The sequence below is a fragment of the Mirounga leonina genome, unplaced genomic scaffold, assembly GCF_011800145.1.
Source record: "Mirounga leonina isolate KUSES-001 unplaced genomic scaffold, KU_Mleo_1.0 Mir_174, whole genome shotgun sequence".
In the NCBI taxonomy this organism is placed as follows: Eukaryota; Metazoa; Chordata; class Mammalia; order Carnivora; family Phocidae; genus Mirounga; species Mirounga leonina.
Window position 1 is genome coordinate 72,267,633 of NW_023270451.1, and position 23,715 is coordinate 72,291,347.

The 23,715-nt window shown below is 40.6% G+C and overlaps 1 protein-coding gene across 2 annotated transcripts in view; it reads right to left on the reverse strand.

Annotated features, from left to right (window-relative positions):
• Positions 1–3,196: 3,196 nt before the first annotated feature.
• Positions 3,197–23,715, reverse strand: part of SLC35B4 (solute carrier family 35 member B4) — a 36,835-nt gene continuing 16,316 nt past the window's right edge. For both annotated transcript variants that reach the window (XM_035021138.1, XM_035021139.1), the window contains exons 3-10: positions 18,765–18,867; positions 17,159–17,208; positions 14,647–14,728; positions 14,368–14,428; positions 12,776–12,885; positions 11,370–11,445; positions 8,654–8,729; positions 3,197–7,806 (exon numbers count right to left, since the gene is read on the reverse strand). In XM_035021138.1, coding sequence (XP_034877029.1) covers positions 7,563–7,806; positions 8,654–8,729; positions 11,370–11,445; positions 12,776–12,885; positions 14,368–14,428; positions 14,647–14,728; positions 17,159–17,208; positions 18,765–18,867 — 802 coding nt within the window. In that variant the 3' untranslated portion in view covers positions 3,197–7,562. The remainder of the gene's footprint in view (positions 7,807–8,653; positions 8,730–11,369; positions 11,446–12,775; positions 12,886–14,367; positions 14,429–14,646; positions 14,729–17,158; positions 17,209–18,764; positions 18,868–23,715) is intronic.

The window sequence follows — 23,715 nt, forward strand, 5'->3', positions numbered from 1 at the left end:
AGGTTAGTTCTCTCTTCTCTCTAGGAGCCCTATAATGTGAATATCCATATGCTTGATGTTGTCCCAGAGATCTCTTAACCTATCAGCATTAAAAATTTCTTTTGCTCTTCAGGTTGGGTGCTTTCCATTAGCCGGTCTTCCAGATCACTGATCCACTCCTCTGCATCCTCTAATTTGCTGTTGATTCTTTCTAGTGTATTTTTCATTTGTTACTGTATTCTTTCCCTCTGATTGGCTCTTTTTTATATTTTCTCTTTGTTGAAGTTCTGAATTCATCTACTCTTACGTCTATCAGGTAGATTGTGGATCTCCATTTCATTTATTTTCCTGAAGTTTTGTGCTTTTGGTTAGAGCACATTCTTCATTTTGTGTTTATTTCTATGAAACAGGTAGAAGAGCTACTTCCTTTCTAAACTTGAGGAAATTGCCTTGTGGAAGGCTGGCTGGTGTAGACTGTGTGCCTGGCCACTGGGCTGGCTGTAGCAGGTGTGTGGACTGGGGATCCCAGGGCTCTGCAGAGAGCACTCCAGCAGGACAGCTGAAGCTGAAGTAGGGACAAGCTGGGGGAACCCGGGGCTTTTTCTGCAAGGTACATAATGGTAAGACTGCTGGAGCCGCAGGAGGCCTGGGTGGAAAGCCCCAGCAATATGTGCAGGGGGGTGCCCAGGCAAGTCATCTGGACTATCCCAAGATGCTTTGCCCCTGTGTCACCTTGGTGATTCAGCTGGATCTGTAGTCTATGCTGTCCGGGTATACCCAGTATCTGCTGGGGCCCTGGGCTCACAGAAGCAGTAGGCCAGCCCGGGAGCCTGGATCCTATTTAAATCTGCATTATCAGGGTGAAGGAGTGTAAACAGGCACATGCTGCAGCCTCTCTGACCGGACAGTGTTCCGGCAGGCCCCCTACTGCTTGGTAGAGAGCTAGTTCCTTAAAAAGCCATGGTTTAAAAAGGCAACTAGAATATTATCTGCATTCCAGGGCAGATAAATCTGTTCAGTCCCTCAATTCCATCCCTCCCCACTGCAGTTTACAGTGTTGGGGTGGGGGTTCCCAGTTGTTACCATGTCGGTCTCTTTTGCTGTTCTCTATGGGAAGCTGTCCAGTCAGCCCTCAGAGAAGGGGAGATCGTTTTCCTACTTCACAAACTTCACCTAAGAATTCAAATTAAATGGATTAAAGCTACCCCAAATAAAAGAAACAACTCTTTATACAAGGAAGATGCTTTCACTAAGAGAAAGGTATGAGGAATGCAAAGACATTTTTGTTGAGGAAAAACTTAGAACAAAATCTGAATGTAAAAAAGGAATTTTATATATGGTCACTAATGGCTAAGATTAGAATAAATTTAAGTTTTAACATTAAATAGTTTTGTTTACAATTTATGCAAAGCAAACCAATAATCTAAGATTCTATGTCTTCATCAGATCTTTGATCATTCAGGAAAACCAAGTCTTCAATATTAAAAGAGCCAACTTTTGCTCACAATTATGTAACCTTGGGTATTTGCCTTTAAAATCTTTTGTCACTTCGGTTAAATATTTCAGAATGATCAGCAATCCTATTTAATAAAATGTTCAAACATTTTGAAGTTTAGAATTTGATTCTGGAAAGTTTGTCAATAAAGTCTTTTCATCACCATCTAACTGAAATATTCCAGAGGGCCCATAGATATTTGGTCTCCTTATAAAAAGATTACACTAATTAGGCTGGTTATGTTAAATGGGAAGCTCTGTCAACTGAGTGATACTGAACTCTCTCAGATTATAATTATATAGAAATGTTATTAAAAACTGTATGAAGCTCTTAGAAATCAGGTATGTCCTAGTATGTTGTTTGAAGTGTTGTGTGTCACAGAAATAACCGAATTTCCTTGTCAACTGCACTGTTATGAACTCTAATCAGATCTCTAGCCATGGCCACTTTTAAGTCTTTTGTTGTTTCCAGACTGTTATACTCAGATGCTTTTACAAGCCCTCCTGCAAATGTGTTTCGTCTGCACTGAGACTCATGGAAAGAAATTGGAGTACAGGTTTCTGATAATATTAAGATCATGCAACTGTACTCGGTAAGAATTTCCAGAACTAATGAAAGAATTAGATTTCTAGAGAAGAATTAAAGCAAAACAATAATAACATGGGACTGAATGGAGGATGATTGTAATTTTTATGACTTTCTTTGGTTGAAACATTGTTTATCCAGATTTAAAGAAATTAAGATAACTTACAGCAATTTGATAAAATATACCTTTGTGAATAAAACATTTATCTTCTCTCTACCTGATCCCTTAGGAATTCAAAAACTCTCAGTATTCTTATATTTTCATAATATATTCATTTGCATAAGTTCAATAAGTAACAGGACACAACTGGAAACCCTGGTTATATTACCAAGGCTTTGACTGGAATGTCATATTTGAGGGAGACCTGCATAAACTCAGATACTACCAGAGAGCTTAAGGAACTAAGGTTGACTATATGGAGCCAATAAAGCCCCCTGGAAAAACAGCCTGATATCTTGCTGACAGGGTTCCTAACAAACTTACCAGTTGAAGAGAGATGGTCACTTCCTGGCAGGAAAAAGAACCTCAGGGTACTTTGGAGACCTTGAGAAAGAATTAATCCAAATCTTACAGGTGAAATCTGTGGCAAGTATTTGGCTTGGCTTCCAACCTTGAGAGGCTGTAAAGTTCAGTCTGGAGAGTCCTTATAAAAAGAGCCTACACAATCAATCGCTATTCTTGCTGCACTTATATAAGGAATCAGACCAAGTTCTAAAAAACTAGACTTATTTTGCAAACCAATTAGTCTCAACTGGGCTATGTCTGGTAAAAATGAGTGTGCTTATAAAGAGAAAAACTGGGGCGCCTGGGTGGCTCAGTTGGTTAAGCGACTGCCTTCGGCTCAGGTCATGATCCTGGAGTCCCGGGATCGAGTCCCGCATCGGGCTCCCTGCTCGGCGGGGAGTCTGCTTCTCCCTCTGACCCTCCTCCCTCTCATGCTGTCTCTCATTCTCTCTCTCTCAAATAAATAAATAAAATCTTTAAAAAAAAATAATAAAGAGAAAAACTTCCAATAACATACCTTTGTGAATACTATAATACACTTCATTATAAACTGGACAAGATCCTGATTTCTTGTGGTTTTCTCCAGTGCCTGGCTACAACTCCCCCAACTAACATTTTTGTTTTTCTTCCCCATCCTTTTTACTTGGCTTGCTAACCAAAAACTGCACTTTTTCCTGAAGCCCTGCAAACTGCATATAAACAACTTAAGCTTCCAAGAAGTGGCACCAGCTCATATGTACACGATCTCCATGCCTGCTGCTCTACGGATGACTCAGAAAGATCACAGAAACTCCAATTACAAACCACAAAAATACATCAGACTGCCACTGCCAGTCATCCAGAAATCCACTCGACTGCTCCCCTCAGAAACTGGTTTATAATTCGATCCAATCATTAACCATTGCTTTTGTTTCCATAGAAATGGCTTACTCATTCCTGATTCGAACCATTGGACTAACTCTGAGAACACATCACCACCTCCTGAAATGAGTTTAACTAAACTGACGTTATCATCAGAACCCAGACTGGTTCATTGAAATGGAACAATCTGGAACTTTTAATGTGTGAAACTTCCAGGGAAATTTTGGTGGAGGGAACTGCAGGGGCCAAGGGCAGGCCCCATAATGTACCACAATGGCATACTCATTATTTTGAATTGAAACTATGCGGGAAACAGCATGTACAAGGACACTCAGACCCTCCTCTATCCTCCTGAAAGTAGAAAATAAGCCTCCCATGTGAAAGGTACCCTCCCTGCACTAAGAAAACTAAAAAAAAAAAAAAAAAAAAATCTTTAAAGCCAAGAAAGCTGCAGAAACAAACCTGGTTATATTTTTACTAATCTACTACCACAGCCCGAATTCCTTACTAAAGCTCTCAAACATCCGTTTTCTTTATCCTGTCAACTCCTGACAGGTTTACTGTCTAAAACGTGTATTTTAAAAATGCCTGCTTTGGTCTTCTATTTAGATTTCAGTTTCCTTATTGGGACTCCAGGTGCACAAAATAAAACTGATTTTTTTTTTCCTCCTGTTAATCTGTATCATGTAAATTTAATTCCTAGTCCAGCAGGAAGAACCTTGGACAGGAAATTTTCTTCCTCCCCTTCACTCTGACATGCCAACTGATCCACCAGCCCACAGCTAATTCACTGGCTCTGAATAATTCCTGAGGTTTTCCACCTCCCCTCTCCCTGGCATTTGGCACTGGTGAGTAAAGTGAGCTCAACGTGGGGTGAAAAGAGCAAACAAGAACATTATTTTCCAAATATAGAAGAACATGGTGGTTAAGATTTTCAGCCCCCATTTCAGGTAACAAAACATATAAACATTTTTACATTTACCCTCATGTTCATACTTATCTATACATATATTCACATATGGGCCAGATCTTCTCACACTCCAAGTATCAATGCTTAAAACAATGTCTAACAAAATACGTGCTACACAGATATAAATACCTTGTAAAAATCCAGAAAAACATCTGAGAGGCCCCAGAGAACAGAGGCATAAACAGATACAAGATTACAGGCATGGAAAACTATACAAATTTTCAGTGGAAAAGTACACAAGTGAACAGGGACTGCAGTGAGGACACTGGAGGTGGGGCTTAGGAGGGAAAAAAATAGGGCAGAAGGGAGGAAAGGTGCTCAAGAAATGACCTCAAGTTATTAGAATGCTTTAAAAATGTCAGGTAATCTTCCCACAAGAGTAAGGTACTGGAGCATTTCATAATTGGATAACTGGGCAGGAAGAAGGAGGAAAAACCAGATTGTGTCTAAATACTTTAAAACTTGATAGACACTTACCAAGTACATTAATGACTGTTTTAGGAAAAAGGAAAATAAAAAGGATCAAGAAAAAAAAAATGAAAAAGAGCATTTATAATGTGACAACAGCATTGTGTAAAATGATGTAGGTATTACATTAATTCAAATATCCACCATTTTCTCCTGTTACTTTATCTATGACAGTGGTCAAGTTGTTAAGTGGGTACCCCAGTATGTATACACATGTACACACACACACACACACACACACACTACTTTCTGGCTAGTACCATCTGCTATTTGATCTTTGCTCTAAGGGTAGAGTTTTGGCTGTCTTAAACACCAATCTCTCTTGTAAACAAACTCTAGCTCTAGGGTACACAGTTACATAGTCTTGACCCAGAGAAGAGGAGAAGCACTGTAATAGACATTTCTCCTTCAGTTGCATGGGTCTGGTCCTCTACAAAATGGTTTATTTGCCTCTTTAATAAAAGTTGAAATTAGTTTCAACCTGGATTGAAAAATCAGTTATCCTACGGAAATAAATGGTCCAAAAAAAGTTGTTAACGGAAGTATTAGTGTCCATTAGACATATTTTCTTACATCCGGCCACTAGAGAGAAAATCAACTCAGAGGGCACTTCAGACATTCTGTTCTTACATATGTTCGTTTTTTTGTTTAAGTGCCATAATCTATCCATATATAACCTCTTGTTAATAAAACCAGCAGAGGTGTTCAGACTAAGAGGGACATGTACTTTCTAAAACCAGAATCTAAAACCTAACAGACCCAGTTAAATGCTGTCTATGTACACCAACACATTTCAATAACTAAAAATTTTCATCAACATAAAAAGGATAACACTAAGTTATGAAAGCCTGTTAAGACTCCAGATACATAGCAACCCAATAGCCCCTAGGGACAGGTTCTTCTATTAAGTGATTTTTTAAAAAGTAGCTTTTATTAATTGTTTTTAAGAGGATATTTAACACATGCTATTTATAGCATCATCAGCCTGAGGAACTCTACATATTTCAAAGAAAATGCCTTTTGATTCCATGAACGGGTTCACACCAAATTTGGCATCTTTTAGGGTAGACCAATTATTAGCTCTGGAAAGTTGTCCTTCAGAACAACAAATTAGTCTGAAAACCCGGTGACTAACATGGAGAAACAATGAGGCAGCTTAAGTTACTTCCCCAGAGCGACCCAATGACCCAACACTTATCTCAGACCCCATCAGAGAACAGCTGCAGATAAGGAAATATCCACACTACAGAATGAGACAAGGAGATCTGGAGAACCACATCACAATGTAAGAACACAGTCTGTGCCCAAAGGAAGGGCTTTGTGTGCAAAAGACGGAAGTGTATGTACTTCTGTGAGGTTAATGAAGGTCCGAGGCTGAGTGAAGAATGAGGAAATAGAAGAAAAGACTTTCATGCTCTTTTCTCCTCCAGTATTATCACAGAACTACACAAATGCTTGTTCTCTCTTACACATGCTCTCCCTTACCCATGCTATACTGACACTGTTCCTCTTTCTCAAAATTATCCCAGGAAGGAAAAACCACACCTCTGAAATGATTAGCCAGAAGGGGCATCATGTTTCTACACAGCAGAACACATTACCTCCCAACCACCTGTAAATAACCACCAAGAACACTGAGATACCTCATAGGAAAGAAAAAAATCCACCTTCATTTTCATTGTGACTGGACCTGATTTACTCACCACGCCCATCATACACTAGTCTACTCCTTAGCCTGACTGCCCATGACTCTATCAGACTGACAGGCAGAGCGGCATCTCTGGTTAAGAAGCCTTTCAAAGAGCTAACGCACCCACTGGGAACCAGCCCTGCGTGTGCCTGGCTGGGCCCAGAGGGGAGTTGGGGCTCTCTGGGTGCCGCCGAGGGGCAGCTGCTCCTGGCCACCCTGGCAGCACCATCTCCATTCTGAGCTAAAGGGCTCCATGTACAAGACGGAGGAAAACATCTCTCCCTCCCGACTCACATAAACCTTTCTTATTAATTCTGTGCCATAGAGATGCGCCGCAGGTCTGTTCTAAGCACAGAAAGCAAAAGACTTGCATAAGAGAAAAAAAAAAAAAAAAAGCAAGACGGAGGAAAGAATTCCCACCGGCCCTGCTCGAGGGTGACAAGGCTCTGCTCACAGGGACAACCGCTTCTTTTCCGGGCCCAATGTCACTGGGGTCTCAATTCACAGGGCCACCCAGCTGTTTCCCAAGGATGAGGCCTGGAGCATCTGACTGGCTGACAGTGTTGCGGGGGTGGCGGGGGGAGGGGAAAGGTGACAGAAAGAAGGGACGAGGCCACAGGAGGATAATGACTGTGTGGCAGAGAATCATCAGAATGGCAACAAGAGATCAACTCGTCTGAGACCACGCATATAAAACTAGTAGCTGTGGGGACTCAGGATTCAATAAACAAGTAACAGTACTAAATATTTTGGTAAACAAAACAAGTAACAAACCGGCTGTTCAATAGCAGAGAACTGTTCTTGTTTCTACTTCATGGTTGAGGGGTGTCCATTTAGAGTCCGCAAACATTGGTCTGTACAGCCTTAAGAAATCTGAGAAGTCCCTCCTTCTGAGGATTCTCTGGTACAAGGCTGGTTCAATACTTCAGCATTAGCGAACGTGAAATGGTGGCCAGACTTTCACCAGACCCTGGCACATTAGGACACTGGTCTCTGCTCCACGCAGACCTCAGTTTTTCTTGTCCTTCTGAGGCTGGCTTTTTGTGGTCCCTAGGTTGTTCCACACTTCTGTGTACATTAGGGTCCCAATAAAGACAAACAAGGTACCCAGCCAGTGCCACAGAGTGAAAGGGTTCTGGAAGTACAAGATGGAAAAGATGAGGCTAACGAACTTGCGTAGAGTCACAACAAGGGTGACGGTAAGGGAGGCGCATTCTGTGGTGAGAATGAAGACGCCCCGGATGCACACGTACCTGGAGTGGTGGGGTTAAGGTGGTTTTCGGTAGACTACAGAGAGAACACCAGGGAGAACATTCTGGCATCGCTCTTGGTTTAAATGTTCATATTCTAAGAACCAGAAAACACGGGGGTGGGTATGGCTGCTCTGAGGCTCTTCCTTAGTAGAACATCCTGCAGAATGAATGTCCTACCATTCATCTGTGGATCCTAACTTGAAACTGCCTGCAGAACTCCCATTATTCTTGTTCCGAATTCTTCACACGGTTTACGGTGAGGGTCCCCCTCCCAAGTAGTGACAGAAGGTAGGTAACACTTTCAATAAAGGGCAGCAAACTTACTTTATAGGACCCGGGCTCCACCTACTCGTCCAAAAAGGAACTCTGCCAGCAAATCTATTAGGTGACATCAGAGGAATGAAACCAATCTCGACCTGTTTCACGGTTTCAAAGCCTTCATGACTTTTATAACATACTTAAAGTTGTTCAAAAGAACCATTGAAAAAATTAGGTTTTAGTTAGTTTGAAATTTGTTGCAGAATTTTGTGGCAGCTTGTGACATATCCTAGGTTACTGAAAAACTCCAGCAGAAATCACAGAGCATTCATGTCATATACTAATACTTAGTTATCCACTGATTTCTACACGTCCACCCAGAGCAATTCCTTTATGGCGCCCAGTGACTTACTGACCTCCTGCAGCACTAACCTCTCTCTGGCCCCCCACGAAGCCACCTCTGTCTCCGGTAGTACAGAACAGATCAAGGCAGAAACTAAACTCATGTCACCACACCGTTAGAAGAATAAACATTCCTCTGTCAAAAGACCATGGAGCAGACCATGTGGCAGAGGAGTGCAAAGGATACTGAGTGATGACATTCATGAGGAGGTAAAACCACATGATGGGCACTGTCACACCAATGACTGGAACTTGATATAATTCTGCAAAGATAAAGAGGAGAGACAGTCATATTTTTGACAGCTTAATGGAGACTGAACATAACAGAGACAGCAACAGTACTTCCCCTGCAAGTAGATTTAGACGGTAGACCACTTTACTTGCCTTGATTCCAGACTACATCGGTCTTAAGAGTCATTACACTGGTTGTTTTTTTTTTTTAAGTATAAATTTTTTTTTTAATTCTTATGTTAATCCCCATACATTACATCATTAGTTTTAGATGTACACTGGTTTCTTAAATTATTTATTTTACCTGTAAAATAAACTCTTCACCATCCACCTGACTACGACCCCACTTTACAAAGAAACACTGTGAGGCACAGAGAAGTTAAAAATGACATGGTCTTAACTGACAATCGACGCACGAGTAAAGACAACCCATAACTAAATGCCATTTGGAAATACTCAATCCTACTAGTAATTGAAGAATTCAAAACTGAACAAGGCTCTACCATTTTATACTCTATTAAAACAGCAATTAAAAACTTACAAAACCCTAATCTGGAAAGGTGGTAGTGGAATTGGCAGCCAACAGTTGGCAGTAGTATCAACTGGGGTGTGTTCTTTAAAAATCAATTTCATAATGCTTATATTAAGGACAATACAAGTTATTTATACTCATTCTTAGGAATTAGTCCTCATGAATTCAAAAGAAGAAGAGAATTCTCCATTGATGGGAGTACTATTTACAATGAGGAGACACTGAATCAATCTCAATGGCTAATCTTAGAGCAATGGCTGTGTAAGCAAAGAACTTCCACTAAATGAGGCAGGACACATCTGATTAAAAAAAGAATCATGAAGATTATATACACTCACATAAAAAAGAAGGCAAGTGAAAAAGCAAGTATAAAATTTATCTACACAGGATGACAACTATGTAAGAATATATGTAAACAGTATCTGGAAAGAAACTGCTAAAATGAAATTAGCTGACATCTAAGGCAATGGAACTGTAACTTTTCTTCCTTTAAATACATTCTTATGTTATGAGGCTTGCATAGTAAATATTTGGGAGGAAATAAAATATGCAAGATCAAAGAGTAAGGACATAGTAATCCTCAAAAGATCCGTTTTTAAAAATTCCTCAGTTGTTTGGGGAGTTGAATTATACAGTATAACCTAGGAAATTCTAATAGTGACAGTGAGGTCTGGTTAGTAAATGAATGTTACTTCTCTTGTGCAAAACATAAAAAGACGTATATATAAAGAAAGGTAATATAACTGTCTAGACTAATCCCCATAGTCTGGTATTCCATTGTCTTTGAAACACTTAGCATGTACTGAAATGAAAATTAACAAGCATTATTACTATTTAATAGCTTCAGAGATCCACTGTATCAATTTGCTGGGTAAGAGGCCATCAGTAGGACTCAAAATATTTAGGTGGATATTCAATTCTCTGAACAAATTCAAGGATAACAGGTTCATCTGAGATAACCTCAAGGCAAGCCAGAGAAAGAAAAAAGCATATACTTAACTCAGGGATGATTTTGAAGATGTTGAAGGCAGACTCTAAAAAAGATTTTACTTTTATACCCATCCCTGTGACTTTTAGAAGCAGCATTCTAGTAACTAAATCAAAATCAATCCCAAGGAATCTGGTAATATGTTTATGTCAGTAGCCCTTCGTTATGTGGGAATTCTCAAGAGACCTTAAAAATCATTGTGTCAAAAATGGCCATGTGTTGATTATATCTTCAGGAAAAAAAAAAGAAAAGAAAAGCCAGAAATGACTGAGTAATTTGGAGCCTTAAAAACTTCCTGACACACTACCTTCATTACACACTTTCGGTGGGTAAATGGGACAGGCAACATTGCAAACTCCAACACGAAGCATTCACAACTTCCCAACGCAGGTTCTGAGGGCAAACAAGTTAACAGGGCACATACTGCCCCTACCACAAAACACACCTGCCATTTTAGATACGAGCAACATAAAGCCTTAATTTTACACGTTTATTTGTTCCTGTGTGTTCATGTGTCTGTGTACACACTATGTCTTTTAGTCGATAGTCACATAAGTAATTCCTTTCAAGTTATAGCTAGTTGATTAAACAGCCCCTTTAACAATAGCTAACTTACCCTGTAGACATGTGAACTAATTTTGCTTATTCCTGCTGCCTACCTACCCTGTATCTTGGAAAAGAGCCCCCTTGTGGTTCTTGTTTCCCCTCGCTCCACAGGAGGTAGGACGGGGTGTGGGAGCGGGTCCGCCTTCACCAGCAGCAAAGGAAGAGGAGGAACACACAGAGCTGGACGGCTGCCCAGTTTCTCACGGGCCCACCTCTGCAGGGGGGTATCGCTATTTTTTTACATTCTCAAAGCATCAAATGTTCCACACATGCAAATGCAAGCACACAAATTCCAAAGCAAAACAGAAAATTTGAAGATACTCTCTTCCATCGTTTGCAAATGACTGAGAAGCACCTGTAAAAGCTTTTGCCGCTGTAGCTGCTGCTGAACAGCACTGTATCCCCAAGAGGTGGAGGGGGGATGGCTCCCAATAGGGCAGTGATTTGGATAAGATCGTGAAAAAAAGCAGTGGTCAAGTCAATAGCAAAACTGAGAGGTGGCCACAGAACCTGTCAGGTAATTCTACCGGATAACATCCCACTCACCAGACTTATTGAACAGAACTGCATGGTCATAAATATCGGAAGCCAGGAAGATGAAGCCAGGAAGTGGAAGGGCATGCTATGGGAAGAAAGATTTCATGTAAATTTAAATACAGACACATGATACAATGTGTAAAGCAGCTTTACAATGACTTACTGCTTGTCAAACAACTCGTGAAACTGCATCAAGAAAAGCAATTCAGACTCGTTAGGTTAAATGTATCCAGGGCTTCGGACCAGGTGACACTGTCCAGCGTGCTACTGACCCCAAACTGCAGTTCTTGCCCTTACGGAATGGAGTCAGATGATCACCACATACTAAACAAAAAAACGGAGCCAGCATCCTTCCTCCAACAAAAGGGAAGTTTGAACTCACAGCCATTCGGCCCATAGGATTTGCTACATTTTGCTACTTTTGAAAACGGCTTAGCCAACAGAAGGACTTAAAAATTATAAAGAAGGCAAAGGTCGATTTCAGGGAGTTTAGGTAACTTGTGGGAAAAAGAGGTTTGAGGACAATACGAGATCAGGGAAAATGAAATGAAGACAAGGATAAAAAGGACGAAGAGGAGCGGAAATGACAGGTAAGCAGAGGTGAACGTGCCTGACAAGAGCCCACCAGCACCACAGTATGGGATCATAGCTAATGTTACGGGCCAGCTGCTCTGTGCCAGGTACTGTTCACAAAGAAAGCTGTGAACCAGATAGACCGTTCCTTATTTTTTAAACTCCCAGCCACATACTCCAGCTCCAGTTAAGTATCTCAACCGGACTGTCTGCAACTTCAGTACAAAAAGCTGGCGGTGAAGGAACATCTGACTCATCTGACTCCACCTGAACACTGAAGCCGAAGGCATCTCTACCACCCGGAACCTTGAGGGGCTGTGTTGTGGATGTTCTCTCCATAGGAGAGAGGCTGGAGGAAGAGCACAGTTAGAGAGGGTAGCTCTGGCTCAGCAGTTTCCAAAAAAGCAGCAGAAGCACACAGAAGTAGGTAATGAACGCTCCCATCGAGTAGAGAGAGCTCCCTGGAGGGACTGCGCTCACCCCTCTTCCCCCCTCTCTCAAATGCCTGCCCACCTGCCTGGCAACGTCCCCTTCGACATGTTGTTTTTGGAACTTATTTTCCTGTTCCAAATTTCCATAGTGGTTTTAACTTGATTTCATCTCCGGAACATGGGGGTGGTGGTGAAGGTTCTCATCCCCAGACTTGTTCCTGGTTAGCAGACACGCTAGGTTCACACTGATCATGATCATCTCATGTAGAGAACTGTGGCTCAGAATACACATTAGTAGCCTATTAAAAATACTTGGTCCTTCAACTACATCAGAAAAATGCATATTTCATTTGAAATAACAGATTACAACTCAGTACTTTTTATCTTCCTCAGGTTCAAGAAATTGCTTACATTATAAAACAAAGCCTCCTTGGAGTGTTTCCCAAATTGTTTGTATAGGGTCTCTTGGAAAATACCCATCCTTGCTGACATCAGAAGTGCAAAAGTCAGTGCCCCAATTCCTAAAAAAAAAAACAAAAATCAGGTTACAAGATACTAGATTTGCTCATTTCCAGATGTTTTCCTCAAGAATACCGACTGTTCTACACTAATTACAAGCCAGTTGTAGAACATGTACAAAATTTTTAAAAGAAATAAAAATCAACCACAGGATCACTACCTACTCCTTGATAGGTTGCGCTCTCTCTCTCTCTATATATATATATTTATGTATATATTTTATGCTAAAACAGGATAATGAACATACAATTGTACATCTTGCTTTCTTCATGATCTTTTTCTTGGATTTTCCTTCAAGTGATTAAAATTTTTTCAACGGTATGAATTCATGGCTCCATGACTCTATCACGTGGAGGGACCATATTAACTGTCTTACAACATGAGAATGATTAGATTACTTCCAATTATTTCACCATTCAAATCAATGTACATCCTTGTACATAAATCTTTAAACAAAATGTTGATGATTTCCCTTAGGATAAACTTTCCTAAATGAAATTACAGAATCAAAAGTTGTAGACATTTTTAAAACTCACTACATAAATTTTTCCAGAAAGGCTGTATCAGTTTCTACCAAAAACAGTTTATACAAAAATGCATCCTCAGCAGCAATGAGAATAATCGTTTATTTTCTTGCCATTTTAACAGGCCAAAAATAAAAAGGTACTACATTTTGGTTTCAATTCGCATCTCTCTGATTCCAAAACTATTGAGGCTGAACCTAATAATCAGATATTAATTTTTCCCTGTGAACTGTATGTTCATATCCTCTGCAAATTTTTCTTATTGGATGAAGTGTTTTCTAACAGCTCTTAAAGATTTTTCTATGTGAAGAGCGACCTGAAGGGATAAAGTTTCGAAGCCAAGCAGCAGGGAGAATCGAGTTCTTTCATTGCTATTTCTCTGCAGCTTAGTCTCGATCTGTTCCTGCTGCTACTGGCTGCACTTGGAAAGAGTTTCCCCTCCTATCCGACAACACGAGGCCAAAGCTCTACAGCTAATTCCACAAAGAGATACTCATTTTTAAAAATTCCCTAGGAGACTCTGATGATCAGTCAGATTTGGGAACACTCATTATGGAAGAGCTAACTTATGAAGAAAATGAATCTAAGATTTAGAAATGAGTCCCCTGGAAATTTACCGCTTCTACTCGGGAGACAGATCATGAAGAAAAGGAGGACACTCGAAGCACTCGCTCCCAGAAAGCGGGACAGGCAACTGACATGCACTTTTCTTTCTATACCAGTGGCAACCAAGGAAATCGTGGATCCACATTGTAGAACACACCACCCTGAACATGGGACATTTTCTTTTTTTCATGTTCTGAACACCAAAGTTCAGAGATAGGTGATCCCAGGTGCCTCTCTCTTCTGTGGCATAATCTGTTTAGCCAAAGCTTCTTACCAAGAAACCTGTTTCTCGGGAGAAAACTCAGCAAACAGAACTGCAGAGGCAATTAGCTTTATTGTAATTATTGTACTTGCCTAGTAGCCACCTTAAAAATGCCTGGAATCCGTCATTCTCACTCGAGCTGGCCTGGGAAGTCTAGGAAGGAAAGAAAAACACCAGGTAGAGAGACCAGAACTACATGCAAGGTGCCTGGGTAGAAAGGAACAATCTGCGTTACCCAGTCCCCTCCACTCTCCTCTTGCAGAGACCCGGATCCTTCTATTGCATAAGCCTGTAAATGTACCGTATCAATAAAAGTACCGGGGCCCCCACGGCAAGCAGTGAATAGAAATGATTTGTGAAGCGATTCTTACCACCTGCTTTGCTGACATGAAAGTGCAAATAAATATCCCCACAGACACCAGGGCAATGGAGGTATATTTGAACATGCTGTATCTGCAAAAACAAGAACAAGGACACCTTAAGAAAAGAAAAGCACCGATACGAATTTCCACATGATGCTCACAGTCAAATGTTGCATAAGAGCACAAATCACCAAAATACAGCTGACAGTATCACACACATGAAGGAAGCAGGGTGCTAATGACTAAACACCCTTTTTTAGTGTTGCTTAAAATAGTTTCTGTTAGTTTGTGGACCGAGAGATGTTTCATCAGAAAACAAAAACAAAAAAAGACATAGACCAGATATGATATTCCATTCTGCTTGAGTCCCAATGAAAGCTGGGCAGATCTTAACTGCCTCCTGTGGCTTTTCTGGTCTTCAGGGGCCCAAACATGAGTGTCAGAGACACACCAGACAAGAGAAAGAACAGAGTATCAGAGACAAATAGCAGGACGCAAGGCTCAAAAAAAAAAATCATTCAACTGTCCACTGTCGGGAGAGGATATTTTTAACACCTTTGAATGACTTAAATGTTTTTAAACGTCAGCACAGTTGGATAAAAGAAGAAATATTACACTAACAGGACTACTAGCAGTAAGAACAGTGGCATTTCATAATAACTAAAACAACATCATTAACATCCCTCTTGGGCTCTTACTGATAAAGCAGAAGGCCTCAGGCAAGAATGAAAAGGAATTAAATTTACAGGATGAACCATCCGAGGTTTTCTAGTCAAACACTTTGCACAGTTCTGATCACATCACCTCATAAAAGGCCAACAGGACTAGCTAAGCAGCAGATCAGGGGCCAAGAGCAACCTGCTAGTGGACAGAGGCAGGATGAGGTAATAGGCCCTGAGGAAGGAGACAGAAAAGTAAGGGAACTCTTCAGTCTGGAAAGATCCAGACAGAGAGAGGTTTGTAACTGAGGCCTAAAAATTAACAAGGGGCAGGTTCAGGTAAGTATAGACTTGGTCTTCAAATCCCAGAATGAGGAACACACTATGAACCTAAGGGGCTCTGCTCAAAATACACAAAAGAAGATAACAACTTACTAATTCCTGATATTAGACGGTCACCTTAGGGAAATTCCTGCTCTCTGGGTGATACACACCAAGGAGAGTCAAAAAGGCTTACTTGGATAGATTCAAGATGACAGACCCAAAACAACTTCTCCAGGGAAACAGAGATGTTTAAGAAAGGCCCCTGACATTTCAGAGCACTATCAGCAGAATACATTCCTTTTATAATATGTTCTTTTGTAGCCCTATTATGAGCAAAATCAAAGGTTGGAAGGCCCGCAGGTCTGTCCCAGTGTCAAGTCTACACTACCAAGAAGCTTAGCAGTCACTTCAATGTAACAAACCCATTACATATGAACACTTAATGTGGAGACCTGGAAAAGAAGTCAACTGCAGTTGTACTCATCTGGGGAATACATAAGCCTCAGAAGATAAAGTGTTCACGATAAGGAGCCTAGCAGGACAGGACGACTGTCCTTCTTAGGACACTGCTCTTATTACTTAAATACTCGGGGTTCCCACACTCTTAATCGGCAGCACTTTCTAAGCTGGTCTAGAGTTCTAACACTCATTCAACCGTCTCTTCAGGGAGCACCCTGTTCTTATTTAGTTCTAACACTGGGGCTAGACACTGAATACAGAGAAAAGCTTGCATGAGCTTGTACCATCGTGATCTTAACAGTGAGGGTGAACTTCCCCTGAGGAATGTTCCAGACTGAATGTGCTGACGCTCCCCAACGTCCTTCCTCCTTGGGAGTAAGGGGTAAGGCTCAGAACGAAGGTGGCAGACAAATACTTTGAGAAAGTATCCCAGGCATTTCTGGTATTTCCCAACCATATGCCAGAGAGAGGCACTGGTGACAGCCACACAGAACAGTCCTGAAAGTTTTCACCCCATCTTCTTGACCATTTGGGTCTTTGTTAGGAACTTTCTTTCTAACATGGGTATCGTCAGTTCATCACATTGTACTGATGAACACCTTCTACGACCGCGTCGTCCAAGAACTTCCGTGAAGTTGAAAATGTCCCATAGCTGGGTTCTCCAAATGGGTGCCACTAGCCACATGTGGCTACTAAGCACTTAAAATGTGAGAAACTACATATTTATTTAATTTTAAATAACTTAAAGTTAAATGTAAATAGTCCCATGCAGCTACCGGAGGCCACATGGGACAGTGAAGTTCTAGATCAGCTGGCTTTGGAGGTTACTATGCTACTGAAGATTCCGTGGTGACAAGAGCTACTTCGTTCTACACAGAGGAAATGCCGCTCCATATATACAGGGGGGCCCCTTACCTGGTCCACTGCCTCAGGACGCACAGCACTGTCACGGAGAGAACAAAGACAAAAGCTGGATGATCAAGAGCAAACTTATCACCACTATGAGAGAAGGAATCCAGCTTATGGATGGGGCTCAGGATATCCTTCCTACACATAAAATATGAAAGTATATTGTTTACCTTTTCTTCAAAATGATAATTCCTAGGATCATGTTGGCAATTAGAGAACCCTGTAAAAGGACAATAGTAACAGTTTTAGTGCACCAGGGAAAGAAAATAATTCAAGATAAATAAGAACACCGACAAGCAGGAAAAAGAGCCAGAAAGGAGGGTTAGAATGAATAATTACTAAGGTTCACTTGTTCTTATAATGGCAAAAAGTATAAACCATACAAATCTATTATGTAAATTAATAAAACCTTCTGAAGATAACAATGAGAATAAAAATGATCAATTCTCTAAATACTGGTCAGAGTTCTGAAACTAAGGCTAGCAGAAATTATACTGTAGACTTAATTTTGTTAAATTTTCCATCTGATATATGAGAGCTTTTGCTAGGCTTCTCCTCACCCCCGGTTTTAATTAATGAAAGTAGGCGTGCAGGGATCTTTCTCTTCTCTAGAAAGCTGTCGCTCAATCAGCAAAGGTTTATTGAAAGTCTATGATGTGCTCCGTACTTTGAAAGTCATCTCTGTAAGTATAATTAGCTCTGAGAAGTCCCTTTGAAGATAGCACCTTTAATCTCCCAGAAATCTCAGACTACACAGAAATGTTATAATTCCAATGGTCACCAATTTTGCATTCTTCTGCAATCCTAACTACATTCCCCTTGAAGTTTTCTTGCTCTTCAGGGAGCACCCTGTTCTTATTTATATACAGATCTCCCACCAAACGTGAGAGGAAGGAAAAAGTCACTGCTGCTCTGGGAGAAACCCCACCTTCATCAAGAATTTCCCTTTATTGGGGCGCCTGGGTGGCTCAGTCAGTTAAGCATCTGGTGGCTCAGGTCATGATCTCAGGGTCCTGGGATTGAGTCCTGCATCGGGTTCCCTTGGTCAGCAGGAAGCCTGCTTCTCCCTCTCCCTTTACTACTCCCCCTCATCTTCTGTCTCTCTCTCAAATAAAAATCTTTAAGAATTTCCCTTTATTTAGAGCACCTGGGTGGCTCAGTCAGTTAAGCCTCCCACTCTTGGTTTTCGACCCAGGTCATGATCTCAGGGTCATGAGATTGAGCCCTGCATCAGGCTGCACACCAGCGGGAAGTCTCCTTGAGATTTTCTCCCTCTGCTCCTCACTGCACCTGTGTGTGGGCACGCTTTCTCTAAAATAAATAGTTTTTAAAAATAAGAATTTCCCTTTACTTAATGGTCTCAAAAGTCTCTTGCTTTAAAAAAAAAAAAATCAAAAAGGGAAGTATCAATTTTATGTACTAGAAGTAAATGTAATTTTATGAAAGAAATCAAAAGTGATGAGAAATAAGTAACATTCATAGCAAGTCTGAATATAAAATCAACCAGATGAGGGAAATGAAACATAAAATCTGCCTCCCAGGGAAATTTTAGCTCCTTTTATTGATCACCTGTTAGACCTCAGAGGGATGACAGTCAACTGTCCACTCTCTGCCTTACTGCACAGATGAAAGCCAGTCTTTGCTCATGCATCTGGGAGACCTATGCTTAGACGCTAGACTCTACTAGTTATAAGACCTTTCTACTTTCGTCAAGTGTTCAATCGACCCACTTAGATTTCCCAGAGCAACATACATAAGTAAGCCGGCAGCACTCACAGATCTAAATATCATATGCAGGGGCATGGCGATGTTGAGATTCAGGGCATAGTTGTTCACCACACTGACAGTGAAGAACATGGCTACCATCACAGCATAGTACCTGAAACGCAGAGATCACAGCACATCACACAAAATCTACTATTTCAAGAAAATCAAGTATAGAAGGAAATAGTTATTTTTGGTTAGAAAAATATCTCGGGGCGCCTGGGTGGCTCAGTTGGTTAAGCGACTGCCTTCGGCTCAGGTCATGATCCCGGAGTCCCGGGATGGAGTCCCGCATCGGGCTCCCTGCTTGGCAGGGAGTCTGCTTCTCCCTCTGACCCTCCCCACTCTCATGTGCTCTCTCTCTCATTCTCTCTCACACAAATAAATAAATAAAATCTTTAAAAAAAAAAAAAGAAAGAAAAATATCTCGTTTTAGTCCCTCTAGATTAAAAGATTGTATCACTACTATAATGTGAAGTCAATACTAAGCACATACAAAAATACAACCAAAGCCAAACTAACATGGAAAAAGTCTGAACTGTAGATATGTTTTGGCTCAGGTCATGATATCAAGGTCCTGGGATCGAGTCCCGCATTGGGTTCCCTGCTCAGCGGGGAGCCTGCTTCTCCCTCTCCCTCTGTTCTTCCCCCACATGCTCTGTCTCTCAAATAAATGAATAAAAGAAACACTATTTTAATCTTTCTCGAGTGTATTCTTAGTATTTTTCAAGCAATTTAAAACTAGCCTTCAAAAAACATTATCTGAGGGGTGCCTGGGTGGCTCAGTTGGTTAAGTGGCTGCCTTCGGCTCAGGTCATGATCCTGGGGTCCTGGGATCGAGCCCCAGGTCGGGCTCCCTGCTCAGCGGGAAGTCTGCTTCTCCCTCTACCCCCCCCCACCCTGCTCATAATCTCTCTTTCTCTCTCACTCATTCTCTCTCTCTCTCTCTCTCGGATAAATAAAATCTTTTAAAAAAAAAGATCAAAAAAATAAATTTAAAAAAAATTTGAAATAATGGCTAAATAAATAAAATCTTAAAAAAAAAGATTAAAAGAAATTATTTTTTTTAAAAAAGTCTTTGAGCATAGATTCCCACCTTTTTCATCTTGGCACATCTGAAGAACGATAGCACTGAGATTCCAGTTATCTTCCTTCACAGGAACCTACCTGATGTTGCTGGTTGGATATGGACCTACATGCCCTAACCATCAGCCAGGCTGGGGCTAAATTAACGGAGTCTGTAAAGTTTGAGGAGCTTCATGATGAATGCAGGACACAGTATTACACACATGCAAAACTACTCCTGTTCAAAAGAAAACCACAGGCCCAAAATGCAAAATGGTGCCTTAACTTAAGGACCCAAGTGAGCAAACCAAGACTTAATTCCTAACCCAACTGCAGTTTCAACCAACCCTCCCCCGCCCCCCAGGAATGTCACCTTTAACCAGTCAACATTGAATTTCCTGGTCAATACTAGGGAATTTACTGATAGACCCCCCTTCTGCTCTCTTTACCAGGCAACCTTACCTAAACAACACATATCTTGCTAATAAATTCCTTTCTTTTTTAAAAATGCCCTCTCTCTGCCTTTAAAAGTCTTTCTCTTATTTACTCAGTGGAGCTCCCCTCTACTTGCTAGATGGAATGCTGCCCATTCATGAACAGTTTAAGAAATCCAATTAAATCTTCAAATTTACTTGGCTGAATTTTTTTTCTAAACACATTTGGTGGCAGCATCAGGATCCAAAGCAAACTTCTGACAGCATTCAGGGACAGGAGAAACATAGGCGTGGTGCCCCAAGAACTCATTTGAGTTCTCGGTCTTTCTCACTGTTTCCAAGGGCCATTGGTAAGTCCCTCTTGGTTTCAGCTCCACTCTTTTTGCATTTAAGCTACCCATCTAATTAGCTTCCTAATCCAGGGTTAACAGGTCTAGACAAACAGGACCCTCTAACAGAGCACCAGTCCTTGGCCCTTGGTTCATTCTGCAATTCCATATTGGCATTCCTTCCCCAGTTCCAGTCCGAACTCCCCATTTACCAGGGTTTGGTGGTTTAATCCTTTACCCATTTCCAGTCCATAGTCTCCCTGAATGGAGTCTGCTGGTTTAGTCCACCCAGTAAATTGCTGGTTTTGCCCATGGTCTTCTCTTGGCTAGTCCACAGGAACAACTCTTACTTACTACTGGTGTGTTAAGGTACACATATTTGTTTTTTTGTGTAAACGAAGGCTTAGTTTGGGGGTCCTTAAATTCTACAGAATCAAGCGTGCCACCTTCTGGCATACCTGCTTATTTTAAGTCTAAAAACTATGGTGCTGGAAGCTGTGAACAGCTACAGAAATAAAGGACTAAAAAGAACCTAGAATTACAATGGTCGTGATGGAGAATGTTCCAATTAGATAAGGTCATTTAAGAAGTGCCCTTGAATACAAGGGTTCCCAAATTAAACAGAACGGGATATCTGTTTTAAATGGCAAGCAGAAGCCTCCAAAAGGTTCAAAATTCCAAAATAGTCTCACTAAAAGACTCACGTAAACAGCTAATGAAAATGAGAAAAAGTACCTAAAACAAGACTGTTAAAACTGATGTAACTGCTACTGTTCCCCTCCGTCTTTTGAGTACTGATCCTAATCAGCCTCTTATGAACTGCCTTTCACTCTAAAGAGACTATTAAACAGTTACTTTTAGAAGAAAACCAGTTGAGGCTATAGGCACTTCACTCCTTGGTCAAAGGCCAAACTAAAGTCCATAGCTGAATAATTTCTCAAACCTGGGGAGAATCCTCAAGAATTTTTGTAAATATATCACTTCCTGAGCCCAGCTGAGAGAGGAATAAAAATTCACATAGTCCCTTCCTTTACAAATAATGGATAGTTGGAAGAAAGGCAGGCAGCAACAAGGCCCACCCCTCACCCCCACCCCAGCCGTAAGAGGAAACTACCTTTAAAAGGATTTTACACCACCCTGGGAGGAGCCCTCCATCCTTTTCCCCTGTGAACAACTACCTGATAGGTAGATGAGCGTGTGGACAAAAACCTGACTGGGTGACAGGTGCATGGAGGATTGATTAATCAGATTAAAACAACCCACCAACATTTTCATAAAAACCCCTAGACTTAGAAACTCTGGCAGCAACCTTCTCAGGCCCACCTCCCTCTTCGGGAGCTTTGTACTATCACTCAATAAACTTTGCTTTGCTGCCCCCCAGTCTTCAGCTGGTCTACCTCTTCATTCTTTGAAGCAGCATGACCAAGAGCCGCGCGCACTGAAGGAAAAGAAATCCTGCATCACAAATCCAGTCCATATATCCTGAGAACTTGGCTTGGCTTTCTGCCTGTCTGGAGTATGCAGGTTGCTGGTTCTTTCTCTGGCTGTCATGGGGAGTGACTCTAAATATTCTGAAGAGGGTATCTTTTATACCCTCTTTGAGGGCACGTCCTGGATCCATGAAGTTATTTAATACTGCCAGAATTATTTACCGTTTGCCCTGACAAAATATTTGAAAGGATTTAATACCTTTATAATCAGGAATTTGGTCAAATTGGAAACTGATACTCAGAGCCTGAGAGGAATTTTTTAAGGACTTTTCTCCTAAGCTATATGAACCCAGAGAGAAAGAAGACTTTTTTTTTTTTAAGTAATCTCTACACCCCACATGGGATTCAAACTCACAATCCCGAGATCAAGAGCTGCACAATCTACCTCCCGACTGAGCCAGCCAGGCACCCAGAAGGAAGACATTTTTATAGGAATTAAAAATAGCTGTCCCTATCTCACAAATCTAGTCTCTACAGGATCAGAGGTGTAGTTCCAAAACAATTCAAAGACTACCAAACCTTTTTGCCAATCCCCTATCTATCTCAAAAGACTTCTAAGTGTAAAAATTCTGACTTTAAGGGAACAAGAGTCCTTCTAGGAGAAGCTTGCATTCTTTCCCTGTGTCTTTAAGATGTAAATGTTCAACACTCTACTGATCTTTTCTAGGAAATCCTTTCTAGTCCATCTCTTTAAAATACAAATTTCAGAGTGGTAATTCTTGTCAAGAAAAAACATAAGGGGCAGAGAGAGGTCATTTGGAACTTGACTTGCCGAGGAGAAATTCAAATCTTAAGTGTCTTCACAAATACTAAAAAAGCTTTGGCCATCTAGACTGATAACCTTATTCCATCTACCAGAAAAACTGAGATCTTTTATAACTATAACTAGTAAATTCTGTACCTACTTCATGGCAGTAATTTAAAACTATAAGGGCTATCTGTCCTATATTCATGTGTGTCTATATTTATGTGTTGTAGCTCTGTGGTATTTTCTACTTCTGGGTGGTATTGCTACAATTAATTTGTAAAAGAGTTCTATTTAGTTGGTTTGAAGGCAAACACTTGTAAGGATTGTGTATTCTAAAACTCTCAAAAAGAAAGAAACTAACTCAAATATTTTTCAAGGTCACATGGTTTGAAAAAATATTTGATATAAAAGCTAGTTTAAGGTGGATGGCTTAATTAAAAAGACATGTCTTTAAAGTTACCAACACTAAATATAAAACTTCTATTCTACTTCAGTTTAGTAGCCTCCAAATAAGTTCATGTTGTCCTTTCCAAGATCTGTCAACAAAAATTAATAGCTTAGGATAATGGCTGACTTTGTCTAATGTTTAATACCATTTTTATAGGTCATCTAAACATAGTTATCAAGAACAAGTAAATTAGATATAAACAAGATAAAAGTTTATAAATGAACTTTTCAAGAATATTTATGTCTATGTAATTTTCCCAATTTTTTTTTTTTTTGGTAACCTAAAACCTTAAAGTTTTGCTGAATTAGGTTAAATGATAAGTTAAATTCATTAAATATCTAGATCATTTCTAGAAGTAGGAGGACCCTAAGCTCACCTCATACTAGATAACTGTCAAATTATCCTAAATATCCCAGAAATTGACCTGAAGACTAGCAGAACAGACTCCA